The 19870-nt window shown below is 49.9% G+C and overlaps 1 protein-coding gene across 11 annotated transcripts in view; it reads left to right on the top strand.

Moving 5' to 3' along the window:
* Nucleotides 1–19870, top strand: part of HDAC4 (histone deacetylase 4) — a 175475-nt gene that overhangs the window by 63634 nt on the left and 91971 nt on the right. For 7 of the 11 annotated variants that reach the window (XM_039554555.1, XM_039554550.1, XM_039554554.1 and 4 more), the window contains exons 1-2: nucleotides 3019–3094; nucleotides 9143–9214. In XM_039554555.1, coding sequence (XP_039410489.1) covers nucleotides 3034–3094; nucleotides 9143–9214 — 133 coding nt within the window. In that variant the 5' untranslated portion in view covers nucleotides 3019–3033. Of the gene's footprint in view, nucleotides 1–3018; nucleotides 3095–8749; nucleotides 8855–9142; nucleotides 9215–10179; nucleotides 10287–19870 lie in introns of those variants that run through there. The other 4 variants (XM_039554556.1, XM_039554557.1, XM_039554559.1 and 1 more) reach the window with 3 other exon arrangements.

Raw genomic sequence — 19870 nt, 5'->3', positions numbered from 1 at the left:
ACAGATTTGCTGCTGTTACAGGCTTGGATGTGGTATTGCATGTGAGGATGAGTTTTCCACCCTGAGACATGGGGAGTGTAGCAGAAAGGATGATGGGGCACTGGGAAGGGTTGGGGCTGGAAGCCTTTGGAGCCTGGCAGGCACCTGGGACCCGCAGCCCCATCAAACCCAAGGCCTGATCTGTTTGCTGACCCTCCTGTCTCCATGTCTCCATATTTATTTCCCTCGATGAAAAATTCCCCCTTTTTTCCCCTCTGCTCTTTCCAGTTCTGCCATGTGCTCAGGGAGCTCCTAAGGCCAGCAGGCATCTGCTTACTCATGAAATCCTGGATGGTTCCCATTGCCAGCAGTGCCCAGGGAGGGCTCCAAGCCTCAGTTTCCTTTGCCTCTGTTCTCCCTGCCCTCTGCTGCATCCAGGAGTTTCTTCTGGGTTAGTGTGAGTGTAATGGGTTGCTGAGTAAGTGTCCTCGCTTCCCTTTCCTGCACTGGAAAGGATTGGAACCTTTGGATGCAGCCTGCATTGGAAATAGTTCATAGAATCATGGAATCTCCAGAGCTGGAAGGGACCCACAAGGATCGCAAAGTCCTGCTGCTGGCCCTGCACAGACACCCCACCAGTCCCACCCTGGGCATCCCTGGCAGCGCTGTCCCAACGCTCCTGGAGCTCTGGCAGCCTCGGGGCCGTGCCCATTCCCTGGGGAGCCTGGGCAGTGCCCAGCAGCCTCTGGGGGAAGAACCTTTCCCTGCTCTCCAGCCTGATACCCAACCTGACCCTGCCCAGAATCATCACTTGTGTGGATCAGTCTCATTTAGCACGTGTGCTAGCCGGCCACGGGGCTGGAAGGCAATCCATGCTCTTTGCTTCCCATCACAGACAGTTTGTTCCCTCCTGGAAGGAAGGAAGCCTCTTTTTCCCGTGGCATCTCGTTAGCTCGAACATCGCGTCCTGTGAGTGCGTGGGCAGGAGCTGGAGCCTCGTTCGAAGCTGTGGAAGAGCCAGGCTATCTTTCAGCTGGATTTCTTCCTGACAGTTTATTCATCCGGAGAGAAGGGAAAATTAAGCAGGTTATTGACCCTTCTCTCCTGCCTCGAAGATGTGCTTCGCCTCCCTCCTGCTGCTGACAATCGCAGATAATTTCAAGGTGCTTCTTTTTCCCCCCCGCCTTCCCTTGCTTCGTTCTTGTACCAGCAATCAGTTTTGAAGAACCTGCTGGAATATTGCTTTGGATCCAAGGGGCGCTCTGTCTGCGGATTCGTGGCGCTGCAGTGGGGATTCACGTGCTGTGAATAGCAGGTGATTGGGGAATGGCCGGCTGCCAGCAGCACCTCTCCCGCTCAACGCCCAGGCAGTCCTGGGGAGTTGGCTTTTTTTACTGTGCTCAAGTTCACGGGACCTGTCTCAGCAGATTGAACACCTCACTTTGATAGCGCCGATCTCCCGCAGAAACATTTAACTGGGAGGGTGGTGGAATCCTGCCTTTACCCCGTTCGCCTCCCAAGGAGGATGGAAAATTTTATCCACTTCTGTTAAAAGGCTGCGTTAAAACTTAAAAAAACCCCCAAACCCAGCACCGTGCAGGGAGCAGGAACATTCTGCAGAATGGCTCTGGAAAGAGCCTGTTGGTTGAACATAATATTCCAGAGCGAAGTTAAATGCTTGGACTATGCTAATTTCTTGAGGACAGTCACCTTTTCAGATGGATTGCACCCTGCAGATGGTGGCAGATTGTGCCCTCCTCCACTCCTGCCAGGAGCGTGTGCTCACTGACAGAATCAAAGCAGCAAAAGGATGAAGCTCTCCAGAAGAGTTGATGAATCTCTTGCCTTTAAAATTGAAGTGCTTTGTGCCAGGGAAAATATCTATGAATATATTTATAGTCATGAGCAGCGGAGTCTCGGCTCCTTCGTCGCAAGTGGGGAAATTGCTGTTCCACCAAGTCTGTGAAAGTGGAATCTACTTTTAGATGCTTTGAAATGGGAGTCTGTTTTTTTTTTTTATCTGAGATTTAAAAATATCTGAAGTCCAAATTTTAGAAATCTGTACATAATTGACACGAAGATGATGTATACAGACAGCCTAAAGCTGGCGGGTAGCGGCAGGTATTATGGAATCATAGACTCCCAGGGTGGGTTGGGTTGGGAGGGACCTTAAATCTCATCCCATTCCACCCCCTGCCATGGGCAGGGACACCTCCCACTATCCCAGGCTGCTCCAAGCCCTGTTCAACCTGGCCTTGGGCACTGCCAGGGATCCAGGGGCAGCCACAGCTGCTCTGGGCACCCTGTGCCAGGGCCTGCCCACCCTCCCAGGGGAGAATTCCTTCCCAATATCCCATCCATCCCTGCCCTCTGGCAGTGGGAAGCCATTCCTGTTGTCCTGTCCCTCCATGTCTTGTCCCCAGTCCCTCTCCAGCTCTCCTGGAGCCCCTTTAGACCCTCCCTGGAGCTCTCCTTGGAGCCTTCCCTTCTCTTCCCCAGCTCTCCCAGCCTGGCTCCAGGGCAGAGGGGCTCCAGCCTTGTGATAAGGAAATTATGTCAGGAACAGGTAGACAGGGGTGCTTTTCCTGCTGCCTGGTGTTGATCCCGGCTGGCTCTCTATGGGATAAGGCTGGGATAGCGGGGAGGTGTTGTGCAGAGTGCCAGGCTGATCCTGCAGCATCTATCACCGGGGACCGATGGTGCATCCTGCAGATCCCACCCCGAGTCTCCCAGCGCCCTGGGAACACCGGGAATGCTGGCAGCAGAAGCCCTGAGCTGTGCGTTGGGGTTTGCTTTGCGCTGGCCAGCGGGAGGGGTGGGGTGGCCACCAGCAGAGGACTTCTGGCCTTGGCCACAGCAGAGACACTGCGGGACACGGCTCGGCCTGAAACAGAGCCGGGTCCGGGACAGGGCTCCGTGCCTGGGAATGTCACTCCGTGGGCGGCGCCTGCGAGGGGAAAGCAGAGCTCAGCCTTTCCTGACAGCGGAGAGGCCGGCCGGGCTGAGGCTGGCCGGCAGCAGAGCGCCCGGGGCCGGGATCCCGCTGCTGTGGGAATGGTCGGGACGCCGCTGCTCCCCGGGCCCGCGCAGCTCTGTGGGAGGCTGTGCCTGCCAGGTGCGTGTGAGGGCTGCGCGGGGACACGCGGCTGCCTGGGCTCTTCGTCTTTCCTGGGCCGTCCTCAGGGTCCGGGTGCCACGGGTGAGCAGGGCGGTGTTGCTTCAGGTGTGTGCTTGAGCTCAGCCCTAATATTACCCGACTCTCCGTGGTTGTTTCCGAATGAGCTGGTTTTGAAACCAGTTACAGAAAAATGGACTGAAAACCAGCATGAAATACGTGAGTTTTTTTTGCTTGGAAGGGAAAATAGACATGAAATGTGTAGTGCACATTCTCTCCCTTTAACGTGTTTTATTCCTCCTCCCCTGCGTGCTTTGTTGGGGGGCAGTGGGAAGGCTGGCTGGGGGGAGGTTTCTGGCTTTCCTTGTCCACAGGGGAAGGGAATCAAATATCCTGGAATGGGCAGCTCCTCCTTCTGGCTGTCTCCGGTGGAGTGGATGGGTTACTCCCAGCCTCTGCTCACTCGCGTTTAGACGTAAAGGATTATTTTGTTCCCGTGGATCTCCAGAGTGACACATCTCCTCAGCTGTGTGCGGATGAAGTCATCGGAGTCTGCTGAGGAGGCTGAAGATTGTCATGTTTGGTGGGAGTTGCTTCGTCCTCCCACCGCAGGGAATTAAGGAAAATAATGGCATAGGAAGTGGAACACAATGCTTCCAGGGAAAAGTGGTGTCTTGTCATTTGGATATCAGCCTGTCAACACCTTGAGGACCGCAGCTTCCTGTTTAAATGCTTCTTAGGTATTTTGGCTTCTAGGATCACTTCCTAGTAATAAATTAAGTGTTGCTTTTTGTGTTAGCAGCTGCTGAGCATTAGAAGCCCAGGAGGGTTTGGGTTGGAAGGGATCTTGAAGACCATCCAGTTCCAAGCCCCTGCCGTGGCCAGGGGTGCCTCTCACTGGATCGGGTTGCTCAGAGCTCCATCCAACCCAGCCTCGAACTTTTTTATGTTTCCTTTAATGCTTTTACCTTGATGTTAACCAAACTGTGACCTGCAGGATTTACCTTTACAGGGTCCAGGGTAGGAGAGCAGTACCAAGCTCTTGTAAATGTTATACCTGAGTACCTTCAGATTCTTGTGAGGTATTTGTGTGGATTCTAATGCAAAAGAAAGCTTGGGCCCCATCCTGGTTCTCACTAGTGAGGTGCTGAGTGCTGGGGTGGGCTCCTGGCTTCAGTGGAACTGACATCTGGATATCTGGACTCTGGAATGTCTCTGGAGCAGTCAGGATTGTCAAGGGCACGAGAGGGTTTGCTATTCCAGGTGTGCCAGCCTCCTCCAGAGCTGAGGAAGCCACCAGCCTGACCTACTTTCTACTGCATCCACAGCAAGCAGTCAGAATGAAGGCAAATTAGATATATATATATATATATACACCAGGCCATCCTGGTGATGGTGATCCGATGTCACTCCCTGGCAAGGCGAGGCAGCTCACTTCAGTATTAGCTGTAGTTGTAGTTAAAAAATTCCCCCAAAGAACCCCACACGGACGGGGTTGGGTTAACTCTCCTCTAAACGGGCGTTCTGGTAACTCCAACAGACCCATCTCTTTTTCACTTGTCTCCCCTCCTCCCGTGCCCCGTTCTGCCCGTGCGTGGCTGCAGCGCTTTTATTTTTACCATCCACCTTTAAGGGATGAGTAAACAGTGCTTAAATCCCGGGTTTGTCTGCGTGGAGTTCCGCGGGCCGGGGCGGCGCGCTGGGTTTTTATAGCAGTCGCAGTCGGTTCCAGCCGAAGCCATAATTGGTATTTGGGCTTGATGGCTGCTGTAAATCTCCGAGAAGGGAAGGGAAAGGATGCTCTCATTTTGTTAGGCTGCTTCTCTTTCGGATGCAGAGTGCATCTTCCAGCTCTCTGGGCTAATTAAAATGCCATTACAGTACATGTGGTGCTACAATACAGTCTAGGGAGACTTCCAAAAATAGCTCCTTGAGTGCAGACAAATTAGAGAGGAAATATGCACTGAGCATTTTCTCATAGGTTTAAAGAGAAATAATCCATTTGCTGCCCTAATTGCTTTCTTGTAAACGTTGAAGGATTTTTTTTCGTCTTTTTTTCTCCCCCTCTGTAAATTTCGCATGAGCAGACAAATAAATAACGCGCCCATGGTAATTAGCGTTCTCATTGCTAATATTGTAACTTGTCACACACGCTTGATATGCAAGTCAGGGTGTTCCAGTGGCCTGTGCTTAACGGTCAGGGGTGGAGGCTTTTTAATTCCTCAGCCAGCCTGTTTTAGCTGCCTGGCATCCCAAGGCTCCAAGGGTAGTTAGTGCATGATCTGGTTTTTAAATTCAGCCAAACGTTCGAGCAGAGCCACCCACGGACCCTCCCCAGATCCTGCCCGGAAGGAACGCAGAGAAACCTTCTGTGTGCACGTTGTGCCCCCCGGCCCGGCTCGGGGACAGAATGCAAGGTGCTTTTTATAGCCTGGCTCTGGTGCGTGGATACTGATAGCAGGGGGAAGGACACCCCACGTTCCTGTGCCTGGAGGAGATCCATGGAATTGCTGTGGGCTGACACGTGTAATGGAGACAGCACGGAGCTGCTGGGCACTGCCAGGGCTCTCGTGTGGCACAGCCTGGGCCTCTCTGTGAACAGCCTGGTGACAAGGGATGAGGCTTGTGCTGGCTTGCGGAGCACTGGGCAGCCTTGCTTAGGGGCAAGGAGCATGATCTGGGGCCTCAAAGCTCATCTGCTTTCCCCCCCTGCCATGGGCAGGGACACCTCCCACTGTCCCAGGCTGCTCCAAGCCCCAGTGTCCAGCCTGGCCGTGGACACCGCCAGGGATCCAGGGGCAGCCCCAGCTGCTCTGGGCACCCTGTGCCAGGGCTTCCCCACCCTCACAGTGAATTCCCTGCCTGCTCAGAGGCCCCTGATTGCTGTTGTGCAGTGAGGTGCGGTCCAGAAGATTTATGAGCAAAGGAGACAGAAGTTGGTAAAGTGGTCTCAAACTCGCAGCGTTAGCAGAAAACTGCTCCTCCTGAAAACGCCTCTGGACCACTCTGTTGCCTTCCCTCAATGGAGAACCAGGCTGATGCTGGCAAAACTGAGTTCTGCAGCGCCTCTGTCCCATTTAATAAAAAATCTTCTCTCTGAGGTTTCTCTCTTGGTTGCCCATAATTCATCTTCAGGTGTTGAACCTGAAGCCGTGGCCGCCGAGGCTGCCGTGTCCCCGAGGGGTGACCTTGCACGTGCTCCTGTTCATGCGTCCAGGAGGGAGCTTGGATCCTCTGCATCACTGCTGAGTGGGGACTGCTTGGTTTGGGGAAATCCTTTGGCTTTTCCTTCTTCTGGCCTTGCTTGGCCAGCTATTTCCCGTTGGTAGTTGTACTTTTTTCTGTCGCCATCACCGTGGGAAGGTTTTACTCTTCTGTCACTGCATCTCCCATCCATCTGTTTTTCAGCTTGGATTCTGCATTTCAAGCTCCAAAGGGAGCAAATCCGAGTCACTAATGCTGATTTTCTCTACCCTTTGCTCCTGCCTTTCTCCCTGTCTTCCCTAAAGTTTTACTTCTGCACCTCTGTAGAATTTTTCCTCTACTGCAGGTATCCTTTAAAGATAATTTTTAGTTGCTCATCACTTCCCTCCAGGAATTCAGGTAGGCCAGGGTGATTTGCATCAGGTCGAAAGATCTGAATACATGGAAAACTATTTAAATAACCTCTTCGTTCCCAGTTCTGCCCTACATTTTGAAGCTCATCAGAGTTAATTATAGTCAGGCTGCTTGCAGTTTTCTTTAAGACCTCATTGAATGTTTCAGCCTTCTATTCCTCTTCATTTCTTGTCTTTTTTAAGCGGTGAAGTTGTATTTCCTTGTCCTCATCTGGTTTGGTTTTGCCCTGGATGGACTTGATGATCTCAGAGGTCTTTTCCAACCTTGACAATTCTCTGATTCTGTGAAATCGTTCATTTTGCTGCTTCATCTTTTCTGAGGGTTTTTATCTGTCATGTTTCTGGTTTGTTCTGGAGTGAACTCGTAAATATTTTGCCTTTGTTTTGCTATTTTCAACATCTTTAAATCCTGCAAGCTCAGCTACTTCCAAACCTGTCCTGGCTATATTTTCTGAATAACTTAAACAACTCTTTGGAACAGATTAAGATTAAAAACAACGTGTTCGAGTTTCCATCAATGAATTATGGCTTCATTTTGTTAATTAATGAGTAGAAATACCCATCTGGAAATTAAGCTCCACTAAATGTTCCCTGACTCGAGCCATGAATCAGACAGGCTGGTGTCTGCCTCCCTCCAGGCTCGGTGGACAGAGCACTTTGTTGCAGAGTTTTGGGGAAATCATCAGCCTGATTCACACAGAGCCAATTTGGGAGGATGTTTTCTGGCCAGTTCTTTTTAGTAGCTTAGGACCAATTTGGCCAGCAGAGAGCTGGGGAATATTTCGTAGCTTGTCTGGGTTGTCTCAGTATTCAAACCAGGGTCTGTGGCTTGTAAGAAGAGTCAAACCCTGATTATGTGGCTTGACCTCTCTGCACTGCTCCAGCAGCTCCACATCCTTGTGCTGAGGGAGGACTCCAGAGATTCAGAGCTTTATTTCTTATTTTATACTTAATATTTTATTTTATAGAGCATTATTTGGACGGCAAAGACAGAACCTCAGTCTCGCATCGCTCGGTTTTGCTTCGAGTCTTTCAGGTGTCAGTGCTTTAAAAGATGTTCCTAAATGTTCTGCTGTGATTAATCTAATCCTCGTTTTGAAACAAGGTGGCAAAGCGTTGGGTTTTGGGTTTGGGTTTTTATAAATGAGTGGAAAGGAATTCTTTTTTTTAATCAGTGGAAAAAATTCTTTATTTCTTAGAATTAAACAGGTCTTAAAAGTCCCTGAAATTGACCTGGATTTGTCTCACAGAGCACCTGGGTGCTGCTGCAGGGCTCTGCTTTGTCCATGGGTTCTTCTCCTCTGAAGGCTCGTCTTCACCTGAAACTGCCCAGCAGAGAAGCTGAAAATACTCTGCTCCCCAGGAAAACTGGGAATTTTCCTGGGCTGTGCTCTGATGGCTCAATTGTATTTGAAATAGTGATGTTTTGCTCTTCCCCTTCAATCCGTGGTCAGTGGAGGTGAACCCAGGCAAGACATGGAGAAATCCCTGACTGTGCCTTCTCTCCAGAAAAATGGAGAAAACAGGGAGAAGAAAACAAATCTTAATGTTTTTCTAGCACTGTCCTTTGCCTGAGAGAGATGGAGTGGCTTCTTTGATGTCTCCAGACAGGGTTTGGCTTGATCCTATCAGAGCTGCAGCACAGAAAGGGGTTGGAGGGGAAAAGTGAGACAGACTGGCAGAGGTGGAACAAATGGGTTTGAGATAAATTTTCTGTATCCCAGTGTTCATAATTGCACTGAAAACATAATTTAGCATTTTTTGCTTCAGCTTTCCTGGGAGGGGAATGGGTGACTAGAAACTCAGGTGTGGCAGTCTCCAACACTGGTTGTTCTGTTTAACTCTACCTGGATGCAAGATACGATCTTGGAAATATTTTAAATAGGGAACTGCTTCAGCAAGATGGATTTGTGCATCTCATTTACAAAGTATGTTTTTAATGCCTTTCTGAGATCCAAACTTATGCAAAATGGGGCTTGTTATGCATGTCTCTGCATTTTAATCTCCTGCAGTGATTTGTCAGTTTTCCTTAACATCTCCCTGGCATATTCCAGCCATTCCTCAACTTTGCTCTGTGGGGCTGCGTCTCTGTCTTAACTCAGTTCTCCCAGCAAGGAAGGAGTGGCAGTTTAGCTGTTCTCTGGTAAGGTTTGTGAGCTGACATCCCCATTTCCTCAGGTTGGGTTCAGCACCAGCTGCGGGCTTAAAGACCAGGAAAACCTGGGCGTAATTCGGGGTAGAGCCTCCTTTATTTCCTGCTTTAGCTGTCCTGGGAATGTTCTTGTTTCCATTGATTCATGCTACTTGTGTTTCTGCTCTGCATCGATAATTGGTTGCTGATTATTTTTTCTGCTTGGAATGGCTAAAAATAGCTCAGCTACCCAAAGTGTTGATGTGATTTTACTTTTTTTTTTCCCTCCCCTCTTTCCAGATGGGCTTTCTGGCAGAGACCAGCCAGTGGAGCTGTTGAATCCACCTCGAGTGAACCACATGCCCAGCTCTGGTAAGGAAAAAGCTTCCTATTAAGCCTCGTTCCTGTGGTGGGGGTGCAGGAAAACGCTCTGCAGCTCTGCCTTGCGAGTGGGAGAGCAGAATGCAAATGCAGAGTGCTGGAACAAAGTCTGTTAGGACTTGCACACCTCTGCTTTCCCAGGCTGGGAGAGTGGGATTTGGGAATGGAGCACAGCAGCCCTGGGAGTCTTGCAGGGTGCTGAGGGGAGCCCAGCCTGGTGGGGGGTGCTTGGTTTGCCTTGGAAAGGAGAGGATGGGAGCACAAAGCAGCATCTGAACGAGTCCTTCCCCAGCCCAGAAGGAGCACTGGGGAGCCGAGGAGGTTTTGGAGCTGCTGCTCTCGTTAGGGAGAAGGGACAGGGAGCCAAGGCCGGGCTGATCAAAGTGTGTCACGCCGGGCTCCGGGCTGTTTGCTGTTCTCCCTCTCATAATGATCCTGCCACAGCATCTCCTGGGGCTTGTCCTCCTGCTCCTCGTCCTGGCTGCTCCTCACCGGGCTGGGGGAGCTCTTAAAGGCTCGTGGCTGCAGCTCTGTGAGTGATGGAGACCAAAGTTCTGCTCCCAGCACATGGAATTCTGTGGGAAACAATCTGCTGCTGGCTGTTGTGTTTCCCCTTTCTGTCTTCCAGGTACAAGCAGATATTTGTACTAGGGGTGATAGGATACAGGAAACTTTATCTGCTCTGCAGGGAGCAGCTCAGATCTTCCAAACCTCCAACTTTCCCTTCTCTGTTGCCTCCCAAAATTCCCTCAGGCCCTTTTCTCTTAAGGATGAGATCTCGCAGAAGATCTGAGCACTTCTGGTAGTGCCAGTTGGAAAGATGTAAACGAAGTTTATTCAAAACAACTTCGCTACGTTGGGAGGGGGAGAAGAAAGTGGGCTGTGACCTAACCTAGATTTTTGTGGCCTCAAATGCATATCTGGGGAAGAAAACTTTCAAGGAGGTAGAGTTGTAGCATTGGGGGGAAAAAGGAAGAGATGGTTGTTCACCAGGCACGGGCGTTTGGCTTCGGACTGTGAGAAATCCCTGTCCCCTCCGCGTGCTCCCAGACGTGTCCGTCAGGTAAGGGAGGTTCTGTTGTCCTAACCCTCACAGGCATTCTCCTTTTAACATCCCTGTGGTAGCACAGGTCAACTTACAGGTTTTACTGCCCTCACCTCGCTCGTGAGCCGGGGTGGATTTTGTGGCTCTGTGGATCATCGGCCAGGATTGGGAAAGGGATGGGTTGGAATCTTCAATCCCCTTTATTTTGGTATTGGTTTTGATTGCTGGCTAAATTTAATGTTTCTTTCTGAGGTTGAGAGCTTGGGGAACCTGATGGTAGAGTCTGTTCTGGCTGGTTTTGCCCAGGTGAAGTGAGGCTGTTTAATGGAGCCATGCAGGATTTGGGGAGTTCTTGCTGTTTGGACTCCATTTTGACAATTTCTAATAGCTCACCTCTGTGCTTTTGGAAGAACATCGAGGCAGGGATCCCTGGGGAGCTGTGCTGGTGCGAAGTGGGTGGAGTGAGAGGTGGGAAGCCCCATCTCTTTGGCAGATGGTTCTCCCAGTATTTGGGCTGTGGGAATGGAACTTAGGCTGGGAGAGCTGGGGGTGCTCACCTGGAGAAGGGAAGGCTCCAGGGAGAGCTCAGAGCCCCTGGCAGGGCCTAAAGGGGCTCCAGGAGAGCTGCAGAGGGACTGGGGACAAGGCATGGAGGGACAGGACACAGGGAATGGCTTCCCACTGCCAGAGGGCAGGGCTGGATGGGAGATTGGGAAGGAATTGTTCCCTGGCAGGGTGGGCAGGCCCTGGCACAGGGTGCCCAGAGCAGCTGGGGCTGCCCCTGGATCCCTTGCAGTGCCCAAGGCCAGGCTGGATATTGGGACTTGGAGCAACCTGGGACAGTGGGAGGTGTCCCTGCCATGGCAGGGGGTAGAATGGGATGAGATTTAAGGTCCTTCCCAACCCAAACCATCCTGGGATTGCCGTATCTGGTTTTTATAATTCTTGTCTTTAGGAGTTTGCTGCAGATCTTTGTGAGAGAAGAAAGGAGAAGCAACACCAAGCATTGCTCTGGAAAAATGAGTTGTGTGTGGGATTGTGGGGTGGTGTTCCAAGTCTCAGGCATGACTGAAATAATGGTGTTAAAAAACAGCTTAAGGAGGAAAAAAAAAGGCTTGATTGTGTCCTAGGATGTTTTGATTAAAACATTCTCCTGCCCAGGTCAGGGTAAGGTTGAATGAACTTGAGTGGTCCTTGAGCTTTTATGCTGCATTTCTATTTCAGATAAAATCACTGTGGTGTGCTTGTAGGAAACCAAAATGTTTTTCTCTTCACCACGAACCAAGTGAAGGAGAGGTTTGACCCTTGTTAGTTGTTTTTCTCTGATGTGAAATGGTGAGAAAGTTCTAAAAATCCTCCATCCTGCAGGGCATTTCAGCTACAAACCGAGAAATATTTACAGCAATTTTATGAGATGGTTTTTAGGAGCGAATTTGGTTGAGTAGAACCGAGTTCAGTCATCAGCAGTGAAAATTATTTCTATCTTCTTTTCTGTATAAATTAAGGATTAATTGGAGGAAGGGAAACATTTTCCCTTTTCAAAGGCGCATCAGCCGTAATTGGTGCTTCTGAATTTCTGAGGTGCTCGCAGAAGTACAACAAGACAAAGCCCCCACAGCCCACATCCTGCTCAGGAGTGCAATCATCATCTGTCTGATAGCGCTGCCTCTCTGCCTCGGGCTCTGAGGATCGCTGCGCCTTTGGCCCGGGGGAGGAAAAGGAATAAATTAACTTTATTCAGCAACGTTGCTTCCCTTCATTCTTTTTTTTTTTAAGTCAGAGGCTGGTGAGGCCCTGGTACATATTTCCCAGAGCAGCTGTGGCTGCCTCTGCATCCCTGGAAATGTCCAAGGCCAGGCTGGACATTGGGGCTTGGAGCAGCCTGGGACAGTGGGAGGTGTCCCTGCCTGTGGAAAGGGATGAGGTCCCTTCCAGTGCAGAGCATTAAGTGGGAGATTTCAGCTCCCTGCTGCTTTTTCCTCCTTGCTAGATCTAATTATCCACTCTCACTTCCACAGCCATTCGCAAAAATAATGTTGATGTATGTGGGAATAAATGGTTGGTACGAGCCTCTGGACTGATGTTGTCGCCTGGTTTTGCAGCCAGAGATGAATCCCTGTCTGTGAGGGGAAGGAGGGGTGTTCCAGCTGCTCCGGGCTGTTGTTAATTCCCCCTCTCAGAGGAAGGGGATGCCCTCACAGCTCCCCACCTCCAGACTCTCCTTCAGCACCTCCTCCAGAAAGGCACCAAACAGCTCTGAAGCAGGTCCAGGGAGCTGCCCAGGCAGCAGGGACTTGGGCTCCTGGCAGGATCCCGTCCTGGTTCACACTGGGACGTGTCAGCTCGGGAGCAACATGAGCATTTGTTGTGCCCCAGAAGTAGCTCCCCCTCAGAAAGGCTTTCCTTCAGTGTTCAAAATATCCTGATGTATAGTATGGATATACACATGAAGCCCAGGATGGGGGACAAACCCATCCAAACATCCCAAATTATCATCAAAAGTGAGTTCTAGGAAAAATCATTTTAATGTCACGCCCGGACACTAAGCAGGTTCAACCCTGTCCTCTCGTTGGGTTATTGAAAAGCTGCAGTTCCCTTTGGCAGCAGCCTTGGTCTGGTAATTTTGCCACCACTTTAGATGCTCTGGTGTAAGATAAGATTCCCAGAGAAGCTGTGGCTGCCCCTGGATCCCTGGAAGTGTCCAAGACCAGGCTTGGAGCAGCCTGGGACGGTGGAAGGTGTCCCTGCCCGTGGCAGGGGGTGGCACTGGATGGGCTTTAAGGTCCCTTCCCACCCAAACCATTCTGGGATTCCAAGGAAGCAGAGAAACTGCAGGTTAGTGCAGCTTAAAGCCTTGGGAGTTAAAATCAGCTCAGCACTACATTTCCTGCGATACTTATGATTTATTAGTATTTGTCTTTCATTTCTAGCCCTAAGCCAAATGGACAAACCACAGCCCCTGCAATGAGAAAAGGAGTGTTCCACCTGCTAGAGGCTCTCCTGAAGTGTGCCCAGCTTCAGAGCCATTCCTCAGCAAGGAAAGCCCTGCACAGCCCTTCAGCCAGCTCCCAGGTTTCCACAGGGGATTTGCTGAACTGCTGTGCTTCTATTAAAAGCCCTTTGCATTCAGTGAATTTGGGGTTATTTGTGCAGGAGAGGGGAGGGAACTGCCACGTCCAGAGGCCCTGGGCAGCTCCCTGCAGAGGAGCAGGGAAGTTCAAGCTTCAGAACCTCTTTTCTGGACTATTACTGTCCCCAAACTCATATTTTGTTGGTCACAGGATAATTTAAGGACCCTCTAACTCTGCCTCAGTGCTCTGTGCATGTGCAGGGCTGTATGGAAGAGGGATGAACTTTTTGGCCACCTCTGCCTCAACTTCAGTGTCCATGTTCCACATGGAATGAAACCACTCCTCTGGCCAGGCTGGAAATTGGAGAATCACAGACTGGTTTGGGTTGGGATGGACCTTGGAGCCCATCTTGTCCCGTGGGCAGGGACACCTTCCACTATCCCAGGCTGCTCCAAGCCCTGTCCAGCCTGGCCTTGGACACTTCCAGGGATGGGCAGTCCTGAACTGATCTTACTTCTGGAGCCCAGAAAGTGCATATCCTGATCCCCGTGGGTTGGGAAGAGCAGGAGCCCACAGCTCCTCAGCTCTGGTTTTGTTGTCTTTTGTCTCAGAAAACGTATTTATCTGTCATGATTTATCTGTCTCCTTTTCTTACCCACGAGGAAATGGTTATCAGTTGGAGGAGCTGGGATGAATTATTAATGATTATCCCTCTTTTAACAGCTGAAAGCAGCACTTAAATGTGAAGCTCGTGAATGCAGTGCTGCTTTCCTGGATGAAAGGCAGGAAAGTTTGCTCTGCTGCAAGCCCCAACTTGCTATTTTTCTTTCTTCTTCCCTCACCTTGCTTAGTTCATGAATTCACACTGAGCAGCTCCGGAATTCACTGAGTTCTCTCAGTCCTGACTCTCCACCAAGTGTAATTTTCAAAAATAAGAATTCTCACCGATTCCCTGCCACAGGAAAGGCTGTTTTGTGCTTTTGATTTATATAAAAGCAGGTGGTGAAGGGAAGAGCCTTTGAATGCTAAAACTTTGTGGCCTCTTCGGGAAGGAGGAGATGGCAGGATACGAGCAGGCAGGCGTGGAAAGGCTCCCTTGAATGGTTATTCAGGAATTTGTTCCCGTTGCCTCTGGCTTTGCTAAAAATAACAGCACTGTGAGGTGAATGAGGAGTGATAAATGTTTCATGGAAATCGATCATGGGTTGAGGCGTTTCTTGGGGAAGAATTTCCGTGTCTCAGACGGGATCCTGGAGGCGACGCTGCCATGGCTTGTGTGCCGTGTGTGTTTGCACCCCGGCTGTTCCACCTGGATTTGCAAGCTCAAGGAGGTAATCGGGGTGAAACCTTTGTAGTGCTGGTTTTATTTCATTTTTAGTCCCTTCTGTTTTTCGAGGTAACGCTTGTCCTGGGGCTGTAGTGGTCCCACACAGCGGTGCTCGATTCCTCTTTTCCATCAGCTTCTCCTGACAGATGGATGCCAGCATTGGCTGGAGGATGAGGATGGGCTGTTCTTTATTTCCAGGGGTTGTGTTTCCTTTGTCTGCCTGCCCTTTTTGTGGCTGTGCCCTGCACTGCAGAGCTCCCCAGGGTGCTTTCTGCCAAAATTAACTGGGGGTACTTTATTGCAGGGGGGGGAAGTGCAGCCACCTGCGTTCCCAGGATTTTAGGAATTCCTCCTCTAGCATGACACGCATTTATCAAGATCCTGGAGGCTCTTCCCCAGCGTATATTGATTTTCAGGGCTATATTTGGCTCTGCTTTGTCTTTGGGCAGTGGAGGGAATATCAGGTGAATGCTTTGTGCAGCGATGCCTAAAATACAGCAGCAGTCTCCAGATGCTTCCCTGGGGAATTGCTGATGGTTCATTAAAGAGACCTTTCCTTGTTGCCCAGAGAAGCTGTGGATTCCCCATCCCTGGAAGTGCCCAGGGTCAGGTTGGATGGGGCTTGGAGCACCCTGGGATAGTGGGAGGTGTCCTTGCCCATGGCAGGGGGTGGAATGGGATGAGCTTTAAGGTCCCTTCCAACCCAAACCATTCCATGATTCTGTGATTAAATATCTCCTCCTTTGGCTTAACTAATATCTTGTGATCTAAACCACTTAATCATCACTACTTTTCCATCTGTTTCTCATTCAAGGAATTGTGTCATATCAGATGATTCATTCATATTTGATTAGGGATTTCATTATAAGCTGGCCTGAAGTTTTTTATGATCTAATGAAAGGCTTTGGATCACTGATTTGGAACTGCAGTTGTAATATGCAGAATAAATGTACTGCACATTCTAATGATACTTTTCCTAGGTGTTTTTTAAAGCTCTGGCAGTTCTTGCCAGTGAATTGTGTACATTGAATTTTTTTAAAAGTTTCTGATGAAATGCAGTGATCTTTTCCATTGCAGAGAGGAACTCCCAAGGTACTACTGGACTTCTTCAGGTTGCACTGATTGACCAAACAGAGAAATTTAGATCAAAACTTGCTTTTTTTGACCCATTTGTAGTCCTACTCATAGACAGTCACACTGTAATGATACTAACGATCTTGAGGATCCTGAGTTGTCAGGGCACTGCTTAAGTGACACATGGGAGGATTTTTATTTTCACTGCGGAGTCATCTGCCACCTGTGTGCAAATTACTCCTCAGATTAAGGAAATTACTACAATTTTTTTTCATTTTTTTTCTAAAGCCAGATGAAATGGTTGCAATAATGTGTTTTTTAAAATATTAACGGGGCAGAGTTGGAGGCGTTTGCCCAGGGAGTGCTGGGCCTCCAACGATACGGATCAGGCCAGGCTCAGCTGGGGTTTTGTCCCTGTGTCTCTGAAGCCCTTCTCTGACGAGCAGTGGGATTCTCTGTTTGTTTTCTGCTGGCAGAAGGGGCTGAGAAGATGAGCTCTGGGGCTCAGCAGCAGCTTTGGGAAGGTGTTTGTGACGCACTGAGAGGGGGCAGGGAGCGCAGCCAATTCCTGCCCTTCCGCAGGGATCCCGGGAGCTGCTGTGCCTGTCACTTAAATGGGGACTTTCTGAGGGTGCCATCAGACCTGCCCTGTGCCTCAGCCCGGCGTGGGTTGCAGGGGTTTTGCTGAACTGAGCAGCAGAGTTTCGCTGGTAGAGCTCAGCTCAGAGAGCAGCAGGAATTCCCTTCACGGAATGTGCTGAGCCCTCGGACAGGTTCCCCTCACAGACGTGGCTGGCTGAGTCCTGGGCTCCAGCAGCACATGGGCTGGATACCTCCAACTCCTCAGCAGTCACGGAATCCCAGCATGGCTTGGGTTGGGAGGGACCTCAAACCCATCCATCCCGTTCCACCCCCCTGCCATGGGCAGGGACACCTCCCACTGTCCCAGGCTGCTCCAAGCCCCAGTGTCCAGCCTGGCCTTGGGCACTGCCAGGGATCCAGGGGCAGCCCCAGCTGCTCTGGGCACCCTGTGCCAGGGCCTCACCTCCCTCACTGGTAACAATTCCTTCCCAGTATCCCACCTAACCCTGCCCCTCCTTCTGCTTAATGGCTTTATAGTGGGAGCAGGATCTTGGGAGCAGCACCCAGCTCTGTCCCTGGAACTCAGCCAGACCATGGTGTCCAGGTTGCCTCTCCAGTGGAATTTTGTGTGTGTGTGAGGGCATTTAGCCTCACAAATCATGTTTAGGGCTGTAAATCCAGTTCAGATGTTCCAGAGGGAACGGCTCCTTGTCTCCCTGTCCTGCCTTTGGTAGTCCATAGGGTCTAAAAAGCTGCCAGCTTTTCCTGGTGGGAAACACCAGGCTCGACCTTCGACCAAATGTTGTGCTGGCACACTACAAGTGGAATATTATCAAAAAAATACCCCTAACCATGGTATCAAATGTCTGATACCGTGCTTGGAGGTATCAAACGTTTTTATAGATGGAAAAAATGAAATTCCTTTCACGTTCTGTGTAAATCCCTGATCCAGGGATTTGTGTGTACTTGTATATGTACATATATGTGTATATCTTTGTATTACGTCTGTATAATCCCTGTCCCAGGGATTTATCATGTCTTGAACTAGTGCTCAGCAGAACTCAGATCCCTCTCCTCCATCCCTGGCTGTGCCTGTAACAAAGTCTCTAAAGCCTCAGGAGTTCAAAGCCCATCAGAGCTGCTGGGTTAGGAGATAACACTGTGGAAAAGGCAGAAGGAAAGGCTGTTGCTAACAAATAAGTAAATAGATGTAAAAAAAAAAAAAAAAAAAAAAATCCCTTTGGGGACCTTGAGGACTTTACCTTGGTGTCCCCACGCTGGCATGGAATAATCCTTAAAACTGCAGAGAAGGAAATTCTAGAATTCTCTGGCGTTTTGTTTCCAGCGTGGCAGCACAGGGGAAGGTTAAACTCCTGTTCAGAGCCTCGATACATGATCTGGCCGTGTCCCACCGCTGATGAGGGATGGGAATGACACGGCAGGGAAGGTGCTGGCTGTGCTGACACGAGTGTCAGGTGTCCTGGGTGAGCAGCCAAGAGACTTCATCTGCTTGCACGTGCAGCCACACGTGCAGCGTGTCCGTAAGGAGCCGCTGCACCTCCATCCGTACGCCGGCCATTGGGGGAACCACCCCCAAAACTGGCACTTTTTCTGGGTCTGGGAACACGTGGATGAATCCACCCTGCTTTTAACCATCCTCTGCTGTCCCAGGCTGCTCCAAGCCCCAGTGTCCAGCCTGGCCTTGGACGCTTGCAGGGATCCAGGGGCAGCCCCAGCTGCTCTGGGCACCCTGTGCCAGGGCCTGCCCACCCTCCCAGGGAACAATTCCTTCCCAATATCCCACCTAACCCTTCCCTTTATTTCAGGAAGGCACAGGCAGGTGAAGCTGCTCTTCTGCCCTAATCTGAAGGGGATTTCGGTCATTCAAGACACCATTCCCCCCTGCCTTTCCCAAATATTCCGTCGCAGGTGCCAGCCGTACACTGTCAGGGTCAGTAACGTGGGGTTTACTCATATCCCAAGCCCCCCCATTTGTTGGATAATCTCTGTTTTCCCTTTAGTTTCAGCAGGAATTGTGTTCCTTGGTACAGAGGGGCAGCTTTGGAGTTGGGCTGCTGTTTGCTGGGTTGGAAAAGGCTCGTTGCAGCAGAGAAGAAGAAAATGCAGTTCCTTGGCAACTTCTCTGCACATCATTGAACCCCCAACAAGTTCCTGCAGCTTGTAAATACTCATATACTCAAATATTCATGGACTTTTGCCGAGCAAAAGGGTTTTTTTGCACTGTTTCTTCAAGCAATACATTCAAGCAATACATTCAAGCAGTACATTCAAGCAATGTATACTTTTCCTTGTTGCTTTGGGGTTTTTTTTTTCATTTTTAATTTTATTATTTCTTTATTATTATTTTGAAATCATTTGGGCTTCAATGTAGAGATCTGGCTATGTGTTCTAACAAAGTTACTGCTGCTGGGCAGGATGCTGGTGCAGGAACTGCACCACGGTTCTGTTCCACAAGAGAAAAATGACTTTTTAAGTGAGGTGCATGAGGTGACAAGTAAGTATTAACAGGTGATTTAAAAATCACCATAACATCAAGACAAATTCTAGTCCTTTCAAAGCAGCTTTAACAGGGGTTTCAGACAGTCCTGGAGCACGGTGGATATTAAGTTTCTGTGCAGTTTAGAATGTGCTTTACTCTTTATCCCACAAAAGAAGTTCTTGCACAGGATGGGAATTTCAGCCTCTGAGGAGCTGTTCCATAATGCAGGGTGCTGTTTACATCTTGGAATTAAGTACTAACTGCTGGTTGCTATCCAAATGCTGCTTTACACCCGAAATCCCCAGCTGTGCATCTCTGAGTGGATATGGCAGGTATTGAGGACAGGTTTCTGACTTGGAATGAGCAGGTTAAACCCAGCTTAAAGGTGTCAGCTGCTTCATGGATTCAGCACCATCAACACCAGCATGGGTTCCAAGTGCCCAAGGCCATTTTGGACACGGCTGGAGCAGCCTGGGATAGTGGGAGGTGTCCCTGGGGGTGGAATGGGATGGGCTTTAAGGTCCCTTCCAAGCCAAACCATTCCAGGATCCTTTGCAGTCCATCGCTCCAGGTTCTCCTTTAGCTGTAAACAGATTTAGCCTCCCTGGGCACAGCAGTCTGAAGGAGTGCAGCATTTTAGGGGAAGCTGAACTTGATTGTTCTTTGAGCCACTGCAAACGCTGATTTTTGAGACGCTGATCTCCACAAGCAGCAGATACTTTGTCTTACACGCGCTGGTGTCGCTCGTGAGATTATGGTCAAGACAAGGACAAGTCCGCTACAAAATTCCAAGACCTTACTGAAGAATTTCGTGTTTGCCTTCCCAAGGATCAGCTAGTTGTCACAGTGCTTTCTTTTGTCGCTGTCAGGGTGGCTGGTAAAGCTTCTTCAGGCATCTGAGATGGGCTGGCAGTGAGGGCAGAGGCCTTGCAGTGAAGGATCTCTCCCAGCCCAGGTTTCATTTCCTAATAAACTTCACATTCTTTTTATATTTACTAAGGTCATTGTAGAATATTGCCAAACTTTTGGGCCTGCAGGAGAGCTGGAG

This window comes from Corvus cornix, chromosome 7 (assembly GCF_000738735.6).
Source record: "Corvus cornix cornix isolate S_Up_H32 chromosome 7, ASM73873v5, whole genome shotgun sequence".
NCBI classification, from domain to species: Eukaryota; Metazoa; Chordata; class Aves; order Passeriformes; family Corvidae; genus Corvus; species Corvus cornix.
The sequence above is the reverse complement of the archived record's forward strand: the minus strand, read 5'-3'. Positions and strand labels throughout refer to the sequence as shown.